General features: G+C 52.6%; 1 protein-coding gene across 3 annotated transcripts; it reads right to left on the reverse strand.

Moving 5' to 3' along the window:
• Positions 1 to 128: 128 nt before the first annotated feature.
• On the reverse strand, positions 129 to 14,378 carry VARS1 (valyl-tRNA synthetase 1). Of its 3 annotated transcripts, none has more exons than XR_006784241.1 (30): positions 13,522 to 14,362; positions 12,155 to 12,289; positions 11,920 to 12,058; positions 11,557 to 11,681; positions 11,373 to 11,460; positions 11,048 to 11,148; positions 10,826 to 10,953; positions 6,640 to 6,804; positions 6,334 to 6,415; positions 5,707 to 5,826; positions 5,517 to 5,625; positions 5,330 to 5,424; positions 5,034 to 5,124; positions 4,662 to 4,786; positions 4,478 to 4,581; positions 4,244 to 4,402; positions 4,050 to 4,140; positions 3,824 to 3,929; positions 3,653 to 3,723; positions 3,439 to 3,564; positions 2,999 to 3,103; positions 2,848 to 2,916; positions 2,688 to 2,766; positions 2,441 to 2,568; positions 2,005 to 2,160; positions 1,632 to 1,838; positions 1,448 to 1,559; positions 1,276 to 1,356; positions 1,031 to 1,186; positions 129 to 271 (listed from the first exon to the last, which is right to left on the reverse strand). XR_006784241.1 is itself a non-coding variant. In XM_045826106.1 (30 exons), the coding sequence occupies exons 2-30, from the start codon at positions 13,906 to 13,908 to the stop codon at positions 203 to 205; spliced, it is 3,798 nt and encodes a 1,265-aa protein (XP_045682062.1). In that variant the 5' UTR covers positions 13,909 to 13,942; positions 14,261 to 14,378; the 3' UTR covers positions 129 to 202. The 3 variants fall into 3 exon arrangements, 2 of the variants coding, with proteins under 2 accessions (XP_045682062.1, XP_045682063.1); XM_045826106.1 differs by having other exon boundaries at positions 1,031 to 1,356; positions 13,522 to 13,942; positions 14,261 to 14,378; XM_045826107.1 differs by having other exon boundaries at positions 1,031 to 1,356; positions 11,373 to 11,457; positions 13,522 to 14,361.
• Positions 14,379 to 14,516: the final 138 nt, after the last annotated feature.

The following is a 14,516-nucleotide window of genomic DNA, read 5'->3' on the forward strand; positions in this document are numbered from 1 at the left end:
GCCCAGGCCGGTACACCTCTGCCCACCAGGACCTGGCACCTTGCCCAGCCTGCAGCCTTTGAGGATTCAGAAACCCAGCCTCTCAGCACCCCTTTCCTAGCCCTACCACACATAAAGACGAGAGATGGTTTTGTGGCAAAATATTTATTGCTGCCACCCCCCTGGTGGACCACTGAGGGTTATAAGGGTTGGAGTTGGTGTATCACAGCATCTTCTGAAATAGGGCGATGGCCTCGTCCATCTTCCTAAGCTCTGCTTCTGTCTGTTGGAGCTGGGGGTGGAACAAGGGGTGATGGGTAGTGATGACTCAGGCCCAAGAGAAGAGGCCCAAATGCCCATGAAGGCAGAGGGGTCAGAGTTGGAAAGACAGGTGAGGGTCACAGACAGGAAATAGTTAGGCAACCATATGCTTGGCTGAAAGTCCCCTAAATTCTCATCAGTCTCCTCACCAGCACCACCCTTCTCCTTCACCATCCCTGGACTTTTGGGTCTTGCCTTTTCCCAGAGTGGTCAGTCCCCAAGAACAAAGGACCCTGCCCCCAAAGGCCCAGCCCCAACCCCTACCGAGGGGCAAAACAGAGTTTAGGAACACAGGTTCCTAGACAGGCATTTAGCCTTCCTTTGTAAAATGGCCAGAGTAACCCTGCCTGCCCGGAGAAGGCTACCAGCAGAACCCAGCGAGTGGTGCCTCTGGACCCCACAACTGCTTTGCCGGCCTTGGTGTAGTCTACCCAGTACTCCTGCCTGGAGGGCTCCCTGGCTCTCTGTGCTCTGAGCCCACCCCCAGGCATGTGGGAAGCTACGTTGGGTGGGCCACGAGGGGTCTGGCTGGGAAGCAGGGTGCCTGGTTCTAAACCTGGTTCTAGGTTTGCGTCCATCTTCACCCTGTTGTGCCCCCTGCCCACCTGCTCAAGGGGCCTGGGCTCCAAGCTTCCCCATGGACTGCTCAGGGCTGAGTAGAGTGCAGCCACAGGACCGGGTGTGAGGTGTGGGGAATGGGAAAGAGAACGCCCCACCCCCCACCACACACCTTGGCTTTGTCTGCCTCCTGGACTTTGGCGGGCACCTTGACTGGGTAGCCCAAAGTGGCGCGGCGCTCTCGCAGACGCTGGGCCTGCCGCTGCGCCTCACCACGCTTGGCCTGCAGTTTGCCCAGCTCCCGGGCCGGGTCTACCAGCCCCTGCAGCTGCAGATGGACGGAGCAGCGATCAGAGGCCAGGGCCACAGCGCAACCCTGGGGTGCGGGAGCCCCCAGTGCCAGGACAGCCACCACACCTGTGCTGGCCAGCGCCTGCACGTAGCCCGACACTGCTGATGCCAGGGCACCTGTGGCCTCATCAGCCACTTCCAGGAAACCTGCCAGGAGAGGAAGGAAGGTGAGGCAGCCATACTAGAGAGTGGGCATGGGGACAGTGGGACAGGGTAGATATGGGCCCCTGAGGCTCACAGTCGGGCCAGATCCGGATGAGGTTGTAGTCGGCACGGAGGGAGCGTACAGCTCGAGTGATGCTCAGGGCCAGCTCCATGGCAGCTTCTGCCTCGAGGTCCCTCCAGGAGCACTGTGGGGGTGAAGGAAGGGGTAAGAAAACGTGGGGGGCACGCAGCAGCCCTGTCCAGGCCAAACCCTGTACCTCTGTGGGTTCCGGGTAGGGGGTAACGCAGAGGCTAGGGGGTGCCTGTGGTGTTCGCCGGGGCAGCCTCTGGAACAGCTCCTCTGTCACAAAGGGCATGAATGGTGACAGTAGTCTCAGGCCAACGTCCAAGCAGGTATAGAGGGTCTGGCGGGCACACTCGGCAGCCACCTGGTCCACCCCATTCAGCACAGGCTTTAGGCACTCCTAGGGGAGGGGAGGCACAGGGTTCAGGGCTAGAAAGAATCTAACCTCCAGCCCTCGCTGAGCTTGAAACCGGGAGAGGGATATGCTGGCTCAGGTCTCATGGCCAACCACTGGAAAAGGCAGGCCCAGGGCTCTGCTGCCCATGCCCTACTCAGCCCCTTCTCACCAGATAGACATCACAGAGCTCATAGAGCCAGAAGCTGTACTGGGCAGTAGTGACAGCTGGGAAGTCGTAGGCCTGGAAACCTTGGTTGCTGAGCCTCACAGCCTCAGTCAGCCGACTGCGGATCCAGCGGTCCACCAGGCTCTCATGGCCTACAGGCTTGGGGAGAGGGGTACATCGGCCAAGGCCCACCATATGCAGGGGGCACAGGTACCCAGGGGAGGGAGCCAGAACCCCACAGAGGCAGGAACCATGGGCAAATTTGCATTCCAGGAGCCTAATGGACTTTCCCTGTAACCCTCTGCGCCGCCCCCCCGCCACTACATGGAGGTGCATGGGGGCAGGGGCTGCAACCCTGACACATGAGCCACACTTGATGCCAGAGTGGCGGGGGACCAGCCTGTGGGTGCTGGTCACCTCGCATCTACCAGGTTCTCACCTCAGAGGTGGTTGAGGGCACGAAACCCTTGCCAAGGCCACGAAGGGCAAACTTGGTGGCATTCCAGAGCTTGTTGCAGAAGTGGCGGTACCCCAGTATTCGGTTCACGTCCAGGTTGATGTCACGACCTGGGTGTGGTGAAGTGTATGTCCTCAGCACCTCCCTTTCCAGCCCTCACTGAGGGCAGAGGAGAGGGGTGGCCTCATGGGAGGAAGAAGGATATGGCCGAGAGATTTGGGGGCCCTACCCTGGGATGTGTAGGCGCACAGTCCAAAGCGGAGGGCATCGGTGCCACACTCGGGAATCCCCGCCGGGAAGTCAGCCTTCTGCAGGAGGAGTTGGAGCCGAGTCCTGAGCCAGGCCCGCCTTCCCTCTGCCCACTTCCCAGCCCTGGCCTCGATTCATACCTGCCCTTCTTTAGCCCTCTCCACTTCACTGGGATCCAGGTTGCTCTTCAGTAACTGGTCATGGAGGCCCTGAGGGTAAGGTGTGAGGGGTCAGGAGGCTGTGGCTACAGCTCCAAAGCGCTCCATGGCCTTGCCCAGCACCCAGCCCAACCTGCAAGGAGACTCCATGGATGACGTCCAGGGGGTCGATGACATTGCCCAGAGACTTGCTCATCTTCCGGCCATGTGCATCTCTCACGATGGCATGGAGGTAGACCTGAGGCAGGGTGGGGGCCTGTGAGGCTGCACCTCCCTGCCAGACCCCCTGCTCTCCCAGGGCCCTGCATCTGGTCTGCCCATTCTGAACCTCAAGTCCCACGGTGTCCCTGCTAGCCCATTCAGCACCTTCGTGGACTTAGAGGTGCTGCCTCCTCTAGAAAGCCCAGGCACAGGAATCACTGAGCAGATCCTAGACTCATTTTCAGTCCTGACAAACCCACCATAGCTGTCCACGGGCCCTGCCCTGTGCCCCATCCATGCTGAGCCTGAGCTACAGCACAGGAGGGTGGCTGAGGGTGGGGACTGTGGGAGGGGTCTCAGCAGGCTGCGCACCTCTCTGAAGGGGAGTCTGCCAGTGAGCTTCAGGCCCAGCATGACCATCCTGGCCACCCAGAAGAAGAGGATATCATGGCCCGTCTCCAACAGTGTCCCCGGGTAGAACACACTCAGATCTTCTGACTGGGGGCAGAGCAGGATGTTATGGGGAGCCAAGCGCCCACCTCCAAGACCCTCCCCCCAACAACCTGGGCTGGCCTCAGAGACGTACCTGGTTGGGCCAGCCCAGGATGGAAAAGGGGAACAGGCCAGAGGAGAACCAGGTATCTAATACATCCTCATCTGAAAGAAGCCAAAGATTAGAGGTCAGATGGGGCAGAGGTGAGGATCAGAGGCCCAGCTCTGCCCTCCACCCTCTAGGTGTCCCCCACCCCGGCCTTGCCTTGCTGGAGACTGATCTTGTCAGGGGACACTCCAAACTCCTTGGCTGCCTTCTCACAGGCCTCGGCCTCGCTGCGCCCACTCACCCAGTACCGCCCGTCAGGGTCCTGCCACAGGTGAAGTGAGTACCCAGGGGGGCATCCCTGCCCTGCCCCCACCCCCACCCAAGACCCAACAAACCACAGCTCCCCCAGATGTGTGGCTTTCCACTCTGGCCCAGTTCTCACCTCCCCAGGAGGTACGGCTGGGTCATTGACAGTAACAAAATAGGCTGGGATGCGATGGCCCCACCACAGCTGCCGGGAGATGCACCAGTCCCTGCCAATAGTAAGAAAGGAAGAGTCAGGGTAAGGAGGTGCCCTGGCCTGTGTCCAGCTCAGTCCCTCACCCAGTCACCCTCCCAACATTGAGCCTGACGCACCGGATGTTGTCCATCCAGGCGTGCCATGTCCGCTGATGGGCCTCAGGCAGGATGCGGAGGTCGCCTCGAGCCACAGCAGCACTGGCAGCCCGAGCCATCTCCCCACAGCGCACGTACCACTGTGGTCGCAGCAGAGGCTCCACCACATCTTTGGACCGACTGCAGGTACAAATGGGTGTGGAGGTTGGGTGGGGAGCACCCTGAGGAGTGCCCTTCTCTGGCCCCCACACTCACTTGCAAAGTGGTACCACCATGGGGTTGTCCTCAATGCCACGGAATAGTCCCCTCTCCTTCAGAGCTGCTAGCACTGCCTTCCTGGCCTCAAACCTGGGCATGCCCTGGGTGGGAGAGAGGCCTCAGTATGGCCACGCCTAGGTACCCCTCTGCCTCCAGACCTGGCCCCCACACCCAGTCTCACCAGGAAAGGCGGGGGCACGCTGATAAGGGCCCCTTGGGAGTCCATGATGCTGATGGCCTCCAGCCCATGCCTCTGTCCAACCTCATAGTCGTTCTGGTCATGAGCAGGGGTGATCTTCACTGCACCTGGGGTCATGTGGGAGTGCCGGGGCCATGAGGAACTCAGTAGAGTCCCTTCTCACACGCACCCCCTTTTGCTCACGGATGTGGCTCCCAAACCACCTATTACCTATTTCCCTAAGACAGTCCCCTGAGAACCAGCCCAAGCCCTCCCTGTTTAGGTGAAGTTTATTTTTTTACTTGAGGGAAGAGAAATGGAAGGATGTGCCTTGTGGGCCTCCTCTCCTCACAGGACAGACAGTCCCTTGCTCACCTGTGCCAAATTCCATGTCCACAAAATCATCAAAGAGGATGGGAAGGCTCCGAGACAGGAATGGGTGGATCACGCTCTTTCCCTTCAGGTGCTGGGAGTAGAGGGAGACCTCAAAACTTTACAAAGGGCTGGGCCCAACTGCCTCCTACCCAGGACCGACGGTCCCAGCACCCAAATGCTCACTTCAGGGTTAGAAAGGAACCCTAAGATAACTTTCTAACCCAATTTCCTTTCCTCAGCTGGGGGGTCCCTTCAGTCAGCATTCTTCCCCAACTGCAGCAGCAGCCTCACCGCACCTGGTATCTGGGATCTCTGGGGTGCACAGCTACAGCCACGTCTCCCAGCATTGTCTCGATACGAGTTGTCGCCACCACCACCTCCTCATCGCTCTCTGAAGTGACAGGTGACGTTGTGATCTCAGCACTGGCCTCTTCTTGCCTCCTACCCCACCCAGCCCAGGATCCTGGTGCCCCTGGCTCCTACCTGAGCCTTGGACCTTGTAAGCAAAGGAGATGAGGACCCCAAACTCCACCTTTTCCTTGTAGCCAGGCACAGAGAGGAGGGTGCGACCTGTCAGCTCCTTCTTATCCACCTGTGAAACGGATATTAGGAAAAGTGGCCCAAGACCTGGGGCCAGGGGTGGAGCTGGAGAGAGCCTGGGGCAAGGGCACACCTCGATGTCAGAGATGGCAGAGTTGAGGGTACAGGACCAGTTAACAAGGCGGGTACTTCGGTAGATGACACCTTCCTCATGGAGCCGGATGAAGGCCTCTGTCACAGCCGCTGACAGTTTCTAGAGTGGAATAGGGGAGTCAGGGATGAGCCTAGGGGCCCATACACTTTCCAAGGCAGCAGGGTCAAGGGAGACTGGCCTGTCTGGAGGCCCACTGCCCAGCACCCAGACCACTTCGAGGGCTGGGGTGGAGAAGTACTTTCCCTGGGGAGAGAGAGACTACAGGAACACAAGGACAAGCAACAAGCCTGGTGATACTGGAGATGGCAGGGAAGCCATTCAGCTGGGGACAGGTGCTGGTGCAGAGAATCTTGGGGAGTTCAGGCTCTATGGGAAGGTGAAGCCCTATCATATGCCACCTGGAGGAACGTGGGCTCCCAGAGTTGGTGACAGGGAACACAAAGAGTCATAACATGGGGTGAGAAACGACGTTTGCAGCTGAGACCTCAGTGATGTCCTATGTGTGGGCTCATCCCTGGGGGAGGGCACAGCATGTGCTCTCGTCTGTGGGTGCTACACTAGGGAGCATCCACATCCCGGCTGAGCCCTGAGACCCCTCTTACTCACAGGGTCCATGGTGAAACAGGCTCGATCCCAATCCAAGGAGCTGCCAAGCTTCCGCAGCTGGTGGTAAATCCGGTCCCCCTTCCTGGAAGTGGACAGGCAGGTGGATCAGCATTAAGGCCAGGCTGCAGGGAGACACTGGGTGGCTGATGGGGCAGGATGGGGATCACTCATCTTCTGAAATTGACCTGGGCCCTGAAGCCATTGACCCTTAGCCTCTGTGAGAGGGTGTAACCCTACAGCCAGGGTCGCACATGCAGAGGTCTTATGTGGACAGGGCACAGGGAGGCAGGGCTGCTGTACACTCACTCCTCCTTCCATTTCCAGACCTCCTGCAGAAAGGCCTCACGGCCCAGCTGGTGCCGGTTCAGTCCCTGCTCTCGCCAGAGCTTCTTTTCCACCACCACCTGGGTGGCAATGCCTGCGTGGTCACAGCCAGGGTTCCACAGGGTGGTCTCCCCACGCATGCGATGCCTATGGGAGGTGAATGTGCCGGTAAAGCCTGGTGCCTAAGGAAGAAGGGGCTTCTGGGCAGGAAGTTAGTGGACTCACGAAAGGAAATGGCAGTGAAGTGGGACCCCGATTCTAAAATTACAATCTGGGGGAGGAGATCTGCAAGGAGAGTCAAAGCAATTTGGCAAAAGAAGAGAAGGTTCCTACCCATCAGAGAGCAAAACCTACAAGAATGTTATGATTATTCAAACAATAAATGATAACATAGGAATAAAGTTACAGACTAAAGGGAACAAAACAGTGACTGGAAACAGATCCCAGCCAATTTATTATTGCTCAGAGGTGTCACTTCGTATCAACATGGAAAGAAAAAACAATTCAAAAATGTGTCTGAGATACCAGCAACTTAATTGAAATCTCCCTATTTCCCAAAAATAAATTCTAGTCAGATTAAACCTTCCTCTTTCTCTATGTATGTGTATTCATGTGTGTGCGCACATGTATACATATGCATACACATATATATAAAAACTACCCTGGCTAGTGTGGCTCAGTGGATTGAGTGCTGGCCTGTAAACCAAAGGATCACTGGTTTGATTCCCAGTCAGGGTACATGCCTGGGTGACGGGCCAGGTCCCTGGTTGGGGATGTGTGAGAGGTAGCCAACTGATGTTTCTCTCCCTCTTTCTTCTTCCCTCCCCATCTCTGTACAAGTAAACAAAATATTAAAAAAAAAAATCAAACTATGAGAAAAGCCTCAGAAAATGACATAATTTCCAAAAATTAAAAAAACGAAGACAATAACATAGGTGAACATGTGTATCACTTTGAGATAGGAGAGACATCTTTAACCAAGCACACAAGATAAAAAGTCTAAGAACATCAGTGAAATGACTACAACAAAACACAAAACCTCAGAACATTAACACATCTCAGTGAGGTTAAAAAGCAAGTGATAGCCCTGGCTGGTATAGCTCAATGGCTTGAGTGCGGGCTGCAAACCAAAGGGTCACAGGTTCGATTCCCAGTCAGGGCACATGCCTGGGTTGAGAGCAGGTGTCCAGTAGGGGGCGCACAAGAGGAAACCACACACTGACATCTCTCTCCCTCTCTTCTTGTCTTCCCCTCTCTCTAAAAATAAATAAGTAAAATCTTTAAAAAATAAAAAGAAAATGACTGGAAGCTAGTAATGTTCTAACAAATTAATCAGGAGCTGAATTAAAGAGTAAAATCGTGGGTCTTCATCCCCTGCAAGTACAGAGGTATGTGCAGTTCCCGCCAAAGCCCTATGCTGAGGGGGGTCTTCCTTCCCCTGTTGTACTAGGTGCATTAAAGTGCTGAGAGGAAATCATGGCAGAACCACAATAACACTCTGTTCACATGTTGGTTTCAAAGACTCATCAAACTGTGTTATATTCATTCTTTATAGTCTGTTTGTCCCCACTATATTCAGATCTCCTTGGGGACAGAAACTGTAGCAATTCCATGCTCTTGCAGATAACAAATAGAAATGTTGTTTACATGCCACGAAGGATATGAACATTTTCCAAACTTCAAGTTGTTATTATATGTTACTATTAAAGAAGCATAAGAAACATAAAAATATTTCTGCACTAGAAGTCTCTCTTGGGGATCACATAAAATTAACAAAAAATAAATCAAGGTCATGGATATTTGTAGAAATGCACTATTCCCTGCTGGAGGAAGAAAAACATATTCAGCTAATTTTTATTTCATTTTTATAATGAATGTCTTACTGGTAGAGCTATTTAAAGCTTTATTTCACATGTTATTTTTGATTCTAAAATAATGATATAACCCTGGCTTGTGTGGCTCAGTGGACTGAGTGCTGGCCTGCGAACCCAAAAGTTGACAGTTCAATTCCCAGTCAGAGCGTATGACTGGGTTGTGGGCCAGATCCCCAGTTGGGAGCCTTCGAGAGGCAACCGATGTATGTGTACCTCATACATCAATGTTTCTCTCCCACTTTCTGCAGTCCTTTCTATCTCTCTAAAAGTAAATAAATAAAACCTTCAAAATAATGATATAAATCTATTCTGTTTAAGTAATGGGAGTTTCTAATGTCTTCATTAAATCACGTCCAATAGAAAAAAATGTTGCTACAATGAGTTTTGTAAGAAGTGTTAATTCTATTCTCATGTAAATAACTTGGCCATTGTATGTTAGATGCATTTAATAAAACTCTATTTTTCCAGCTCTTAATTCCTTGCAAAATGCTAAATATATTATACCTCCAGTACCCAGAACAGTGCGGGCACATAGTGATGTCCTGAAATATTTTTTGATCAAATTAACTTAGTAAATAGAATACTAGAAAAACTTCTTGAAACTTGAAATATAATAACCCTGGTTTACACAAATAAAATGCTGTATTAAAGTACTTTTTTAGCCCTGGCTGGTGTGGCTCAGTGGATTGAGTGTCAGCCTGTGAACTGAAAGGTCGGTCACCAGTTCAATTCCGGGTCAGGGCACATGCCTGGGTTGTGGGCCCAGTCCCCAGTTGGGGACGTGTAATAGGCAACTGACTGATGTATCTCTGATGCATCAGTGTTTCTCTCCCTCTCTTTCTCTCCCTTCCCCTCTCTCTGAAAATAAATAAAGTCTTAAAAAATACTCCCCCCGCCCAAGATTTTATTCATTTATTTTTAGAGAGGAAAGGGAGGGAGAAAGAGAGAAAGAGAGAGAAACATCAATGTGTGGTTGCTGGGGGCCGTGGCCTGGAACCCAGCCATGTGCCCTGACTGGGAATCGAACCTGCGATGCTTTGGTTCGCAGCCCGCGCTCAATCCGTTGAGCTATGCCAGCCAGGGCTAAAAAAATACTTTTTTAAGGAACTTGTCACCCAGAATATTAAACTTTACATCTGTTAACTAATCAAAATATTGACAGTGGGGTGGGCTGATGGGGGGGGGGGAGCAAGTGCTAGAACAGAGGAAAATGTTTACAATATGTAACAAAACAACACCCAGAATGTGTAAAGAATCACCCAACAAACCAACCAAGAAAAAAAAAACAGTAACAAAGGATCAGTAGAAAGGAGGGCAAAGAATAAGTATGTACAGACTGTTCACATAAGGGCAAACCAGACTAGTCTGGACACAGAAAAAGGCAGAGCTCACTCATAATCAGAAATTACAGAGGTGCCATTTTTCTGCCCATCAGGGCTAGCAAAATGAAAATAATGTCCAGAGTTGGTGAGGGCCTGGGAAAATGAATACCCTCACAGAGAATTCATGGAGGTATAAAGGAGTAAAGTTGTTTTGTAGGGCAACTTGGCAGCTTCTATTTATACTTAATATAGGCATGCCCCTCTGATCTAGCAGTTCCATTTCCTGGTAGCTATGCTAGAGAAGTCCTTTCAAATGTGCTTGAAAAAGTATGTGCAGACATGTACATTCCAGCAAGATTTTCAACAGAGAAAAACTAGAAACAACAGTTAATTTAAAAAGTGACTGCATTACAGTATACTCACACTATGGAAAACTACAGAGCAATGAAAGAGAATGAAGTCAGTCTCTGTATAAGCATAAGGAAAGATCTCTAAGACAAACTGTTAAGTGTAAGAAGAAAGTTGAAGAATAACATGATAGAAAAGAAAAACCCACCCAAAAGGAAAACCATAAATTTCTATGGGGACATGTACATGTAAGTAAATAGACAGGAGAGATCTAGAAAGATCCACATCATAAGTGATAACAAAGGCAAAATCTTGGGAAGGAGTAGGTCTGGAGGGGAGCAGTCAAGGAGACTTGAAGCTTTAAATTTCTTGTAAGAGTATTTCAAATATTTCTTATTTAATTCCAAATAATGTTATTTCTAGAAGGAAGAGAAGGGAGTCTGCAAATTGGGGTGTTGATCATTTTTACTATGGGAGGATGCTAAGTGATCACAGAGGAACGATGGACAGAAGTGGACCAGCACCAGGGGGCAGAGCTGAGGGCCAATGTGGAAGGAGAGAGGCTGGAGGGCCCCCAAAGAGAAGCAAGCAGAGGAAACCAGCTGGGAGAGGACAGGAGCTCACCATCGGGTAAGGGAGTCCTGGATGGCATTCGTGAGGGCGTGGCCCAGGTGTAGAGAGCCTGTCACATTTGGGGGTGGGATGCATATCATGAAGATGCCCCGTGGATTTGCTGCTGACACGCTGGAACGCTATGGGGGAGGAAGAAACAGCACATGCTAAAGGTGTCATGTCAACTCTCCTAGCTTCCTCCTCCTCCAGGCTTAGAGCACAGTGCCCACTCACTCCATATTCTGGCTTGAAGAAGCCCTGTTGCTCCCACCAAGGGTACCAGGCTGCCTCCACGTACTGAGGGCTGTAGGAGTCGGGCATTGGGCCACTGACATCTGGGGGAGAGGAAGGCAGGGGTCAGTGCTGAGGCTGGGAGTAGCTGAGACTGGGATGATGGGCCAGCAGAGAAGGGCCTGGACCTCTGCAAATCTTCAACAAGTAAAGTGGTAGAAGCAAGGATAAAATAGGAAAAGGGTAAAACAGAAGCAGCAACAGCTGAGGAGGGTAGAGGAGGAGGACAGAGGTGAAGGGTGGGAGTCCCTCTTCCCCCTCCTAGTACCTTTCTTTTCCCCAGGTGGGGTTGGGAGGTCATAGGTAATGACCCCAGGATCCCGTTTCTCCCTCTTCTCTGGTTTTGGTTTCTTCTGCTTGGGAGGGAAAGATATAGGCCCAGATATCAGTCTCCGGGCCCTCCTACCTCTATGGCACCAATGTCCTGTCCAGCTCCACCCTCAGCCTCTCACCTCCCCTGGGGGTAGTTGTTGCTGTTGGATCTTCTGCTTCTGTTGAAATTTCTCTAGCTTCTCACGTTTCTTTGCCTCTTTCTTGAGTTGAGCTGGAGTCTTTGGAGGTGCAGTGACATCAGGCCCTGGTGAGAGACAGTAATGCAGACTTAGCCCCTCCTGGGGGCCCTCTGTGAATGTGCTGCTGTGTCTCAAATGGGCTATTTCAGCTGCCCAAGGGCTTCCCCATGCTGTCCTCCCACCTTGCCCTCCTGCAGACCCTGGCCCCAGTTATTCAGTCATTCTGAGAAAAAAAAAAGGAAGTGAGCTGCATGGAAGACCCCAAGGAACCCTTTCTACCCTTCTACCCTCACCCTTCATTACCTGGCTGTTGGGAGAGAGGCCTGGCCCCTGAGTACAGAACCACCTCTCCCAGCACAGCCCGGAATTCTGGCTGCTGGACACAGGTGATAAACCAGCGAGTAACATTACCCCAGATCTGGCGGGCAGAGGGGTCCAGCACCTGGGAAGGGGAGAAGAAATCAATTATCCTTAGTAACCTTAACAGTGAGGTCTGAGGGGAGTCGCCCTCATTCTTCCCAAGGTCCTAGTGACTCACATATCGGAAAGGCAGCAGCAAGGCTGTGACAGCTGCCAGGTCAGCCAAAGTGGGAGCTTCCCCAGCCAGGTAGGTGTGCAGCCGAAGCCACTCTTCCAAGGGGCTCAAGGCCCTTCCCAGGACCCCCAGTGCAGCCTAGCAGGAAAGAGAAAGGATGAGACAGGCCTAGGCCTCCTTCCACTCCCACAAATCATGACCTCTGAGGCCAGTTTCATTTTCTTAAAAACGATCATAACAAAAAGAAGCCCTCCCGAACACTTATTGTGTATCAGATGGAATATATTAAGTACAAGAAGTTAAAGATAACATGAAGCAATATAATAATTGTGTCGATAACATTTATTGAACACCTAATTAATACATGCCAGGTACTTCTGTAAGGAATGAGGAGAGTGCCTGAACAGATGGGGCCCCTGACCTGGCGGAGTTTACATTCTAATGGGAGACATGACAAGTGAGTAAATATATATTACCACACCTTTTCTCCTAAAGTAGTATGAAGAAAAATCAGGCTAAGGGGGACAGGATATTTCAGAGAGAGGACCTTCATTTTAGATAGCAGTCAGGATATGAGGGAGCCAGCCAGGGTCTAAGTCACATATTCCTTCCTTCCTTCATTCATTCATTCAAGAAATACTAAGTATCCCCCGGCTGGTGTAGCTCAGTGGATTGAGCATGGGCTACGAACCAAAGGGTTGCCAGTTCGATCCCCAGTCTGGGCACATGCCTGGGCTGCAGACCAGGTCCCCAGTGGGGGCCAGATGAGAGGCAACCACACATTGATGTTTCTCTCCTTCTCTTTCTCCTCCCCTTCCCCTCTCTCTAAAAATAAATAAAAATCTCAACCCCCCCCACATATTTAAGTATCTACCACGTGTTCAATATATATGTGTGATGAGGACCAGGAGATACAGCCCCACTCTGGAAGGACTTAGTTACAATCTGGTGTGGTTATCTCTCCTTTTCCTTACTTCCCCACATTTCATTTCTCCTTCCTCATCACCCAGTATCCTCATCTATCCTGGCTCTACCTGCCTCTCTTCATCTCTTTCACCCAGTCTTTCCCTACAACTCACAGTAACTTCTACCATCAGTTTCAGACTCTCTAAACTTTTATTCAGACACGTTAAAGTGCCTGGCACTAAACTATGGATTCTGCACACTTCTTTTAATCTCAACATGTTCTCAACAGAAAAACTAAAGTTTTCTTAGACAAAGGAAGACTAAGGTTCAGTGAAGTTACCAGGAGGCAAACTGGGACTTGATTAATCTTTTCCCACACCTGACACACTATCCTGTTTCATTATCCATTCCAACTCTTGATTCCTTCTTCTAAATCTTGCCCTCCCCATCTTCTCTCTACTTACCTCGGGATCCTGGACAGAGCTCCGCAGTCCCAAGGTGGGCAGTGTTGCCCCACAGGCAGCTGGTATCAGCTCCGTGTCCGCGTAACTGACCCACTGCTGGACAAGGGCAGCTTCCCGGCTGCCCCCAGCACCCCCCAGGCCTGCTGGCCACAGCAGCTGGGCCACAGCTGTGGCCCCCCAGACCCAGAGACCACCGGACCCCTGCTCCAGGGCAGGCATACGGGGTGGGGGAAAGGGAGTCCTGCTAGCTGGAGGCGGCTGGAGACAGATACGGGGATGGGCCCCTCCCCAGCTCGGTCCCTCCCCAGCCTCCCCGTAGCGCGCAGCGATGAGAACTCGGAGGCTGGGGAAGGCATCGGGGTGAGGGGAAACATAGAGGATGGACATGGTTATGCAGGGCTCCGAACCAGGTGGAAAAGGCCTAAGGAGAGAGAGAGAGAGAGAGAGAGAGAGAGAGAGAGAGAGAGAGAGAGAGAGAGAGAGAGAGACGGGGAAGACTCAGGGACCTGGGATCTCACTTGAGCAGACAGAGGACCCTCATGAGGCTCCTCTACTGCAGGCACCCGAGGCCCCTAGGACTGGGTGGGGGTCTGATGGGGCCTCAAGAGCCGAAGGCCTGGCTCTCGCAGTGGCGGTGATAGTGGGGGCTTCTCACGAGCGCGGGCCCTGGGTGAGAGTGGAAGCCCTGAGGAGACCCTCCGCGTCCGGTAGAGCGCGGGTTAAGGCCGCAGGTACGTACTGCAGGCGAGCGGTCACACGGACCGGGCCTCCACCTCCCAGCCGGGTGTCCCGGCTGAAGCCCGATAGGCCTGGAGGCCAGGACGGTGGGCGGTCCTTCCGGCAACCCTGGCTCACTGCCTGGTAGGCACCCACACGTGTCGTCGCCCTCTTTGTGACAGCGTTTCCGGCCCGCAGGTCCTGGGGTGGACAGGGTGTCCTTACCCCGCCTGCATTTGCTGGGCCACCCCGCACGACACTAGGCGGAAGAAAGTGGG

Source organism: Phyllostomus hastatus, unplaced genomic scaffold, assembly GCF_019186645.2.
Source record: "Phyllostomus hastatus isolate PE091 unplaced genomic scaffold, TTU_PhHast_1.1 phas_scaffold_60, whole genome shotgun sequence".
Lineage (NCBI taxonomy): Eukaryota > Metazoa > Chordata > Mammalia > Chiroptera > Phyllostomidae > Phyllostomus > Phyllostomus hastatus.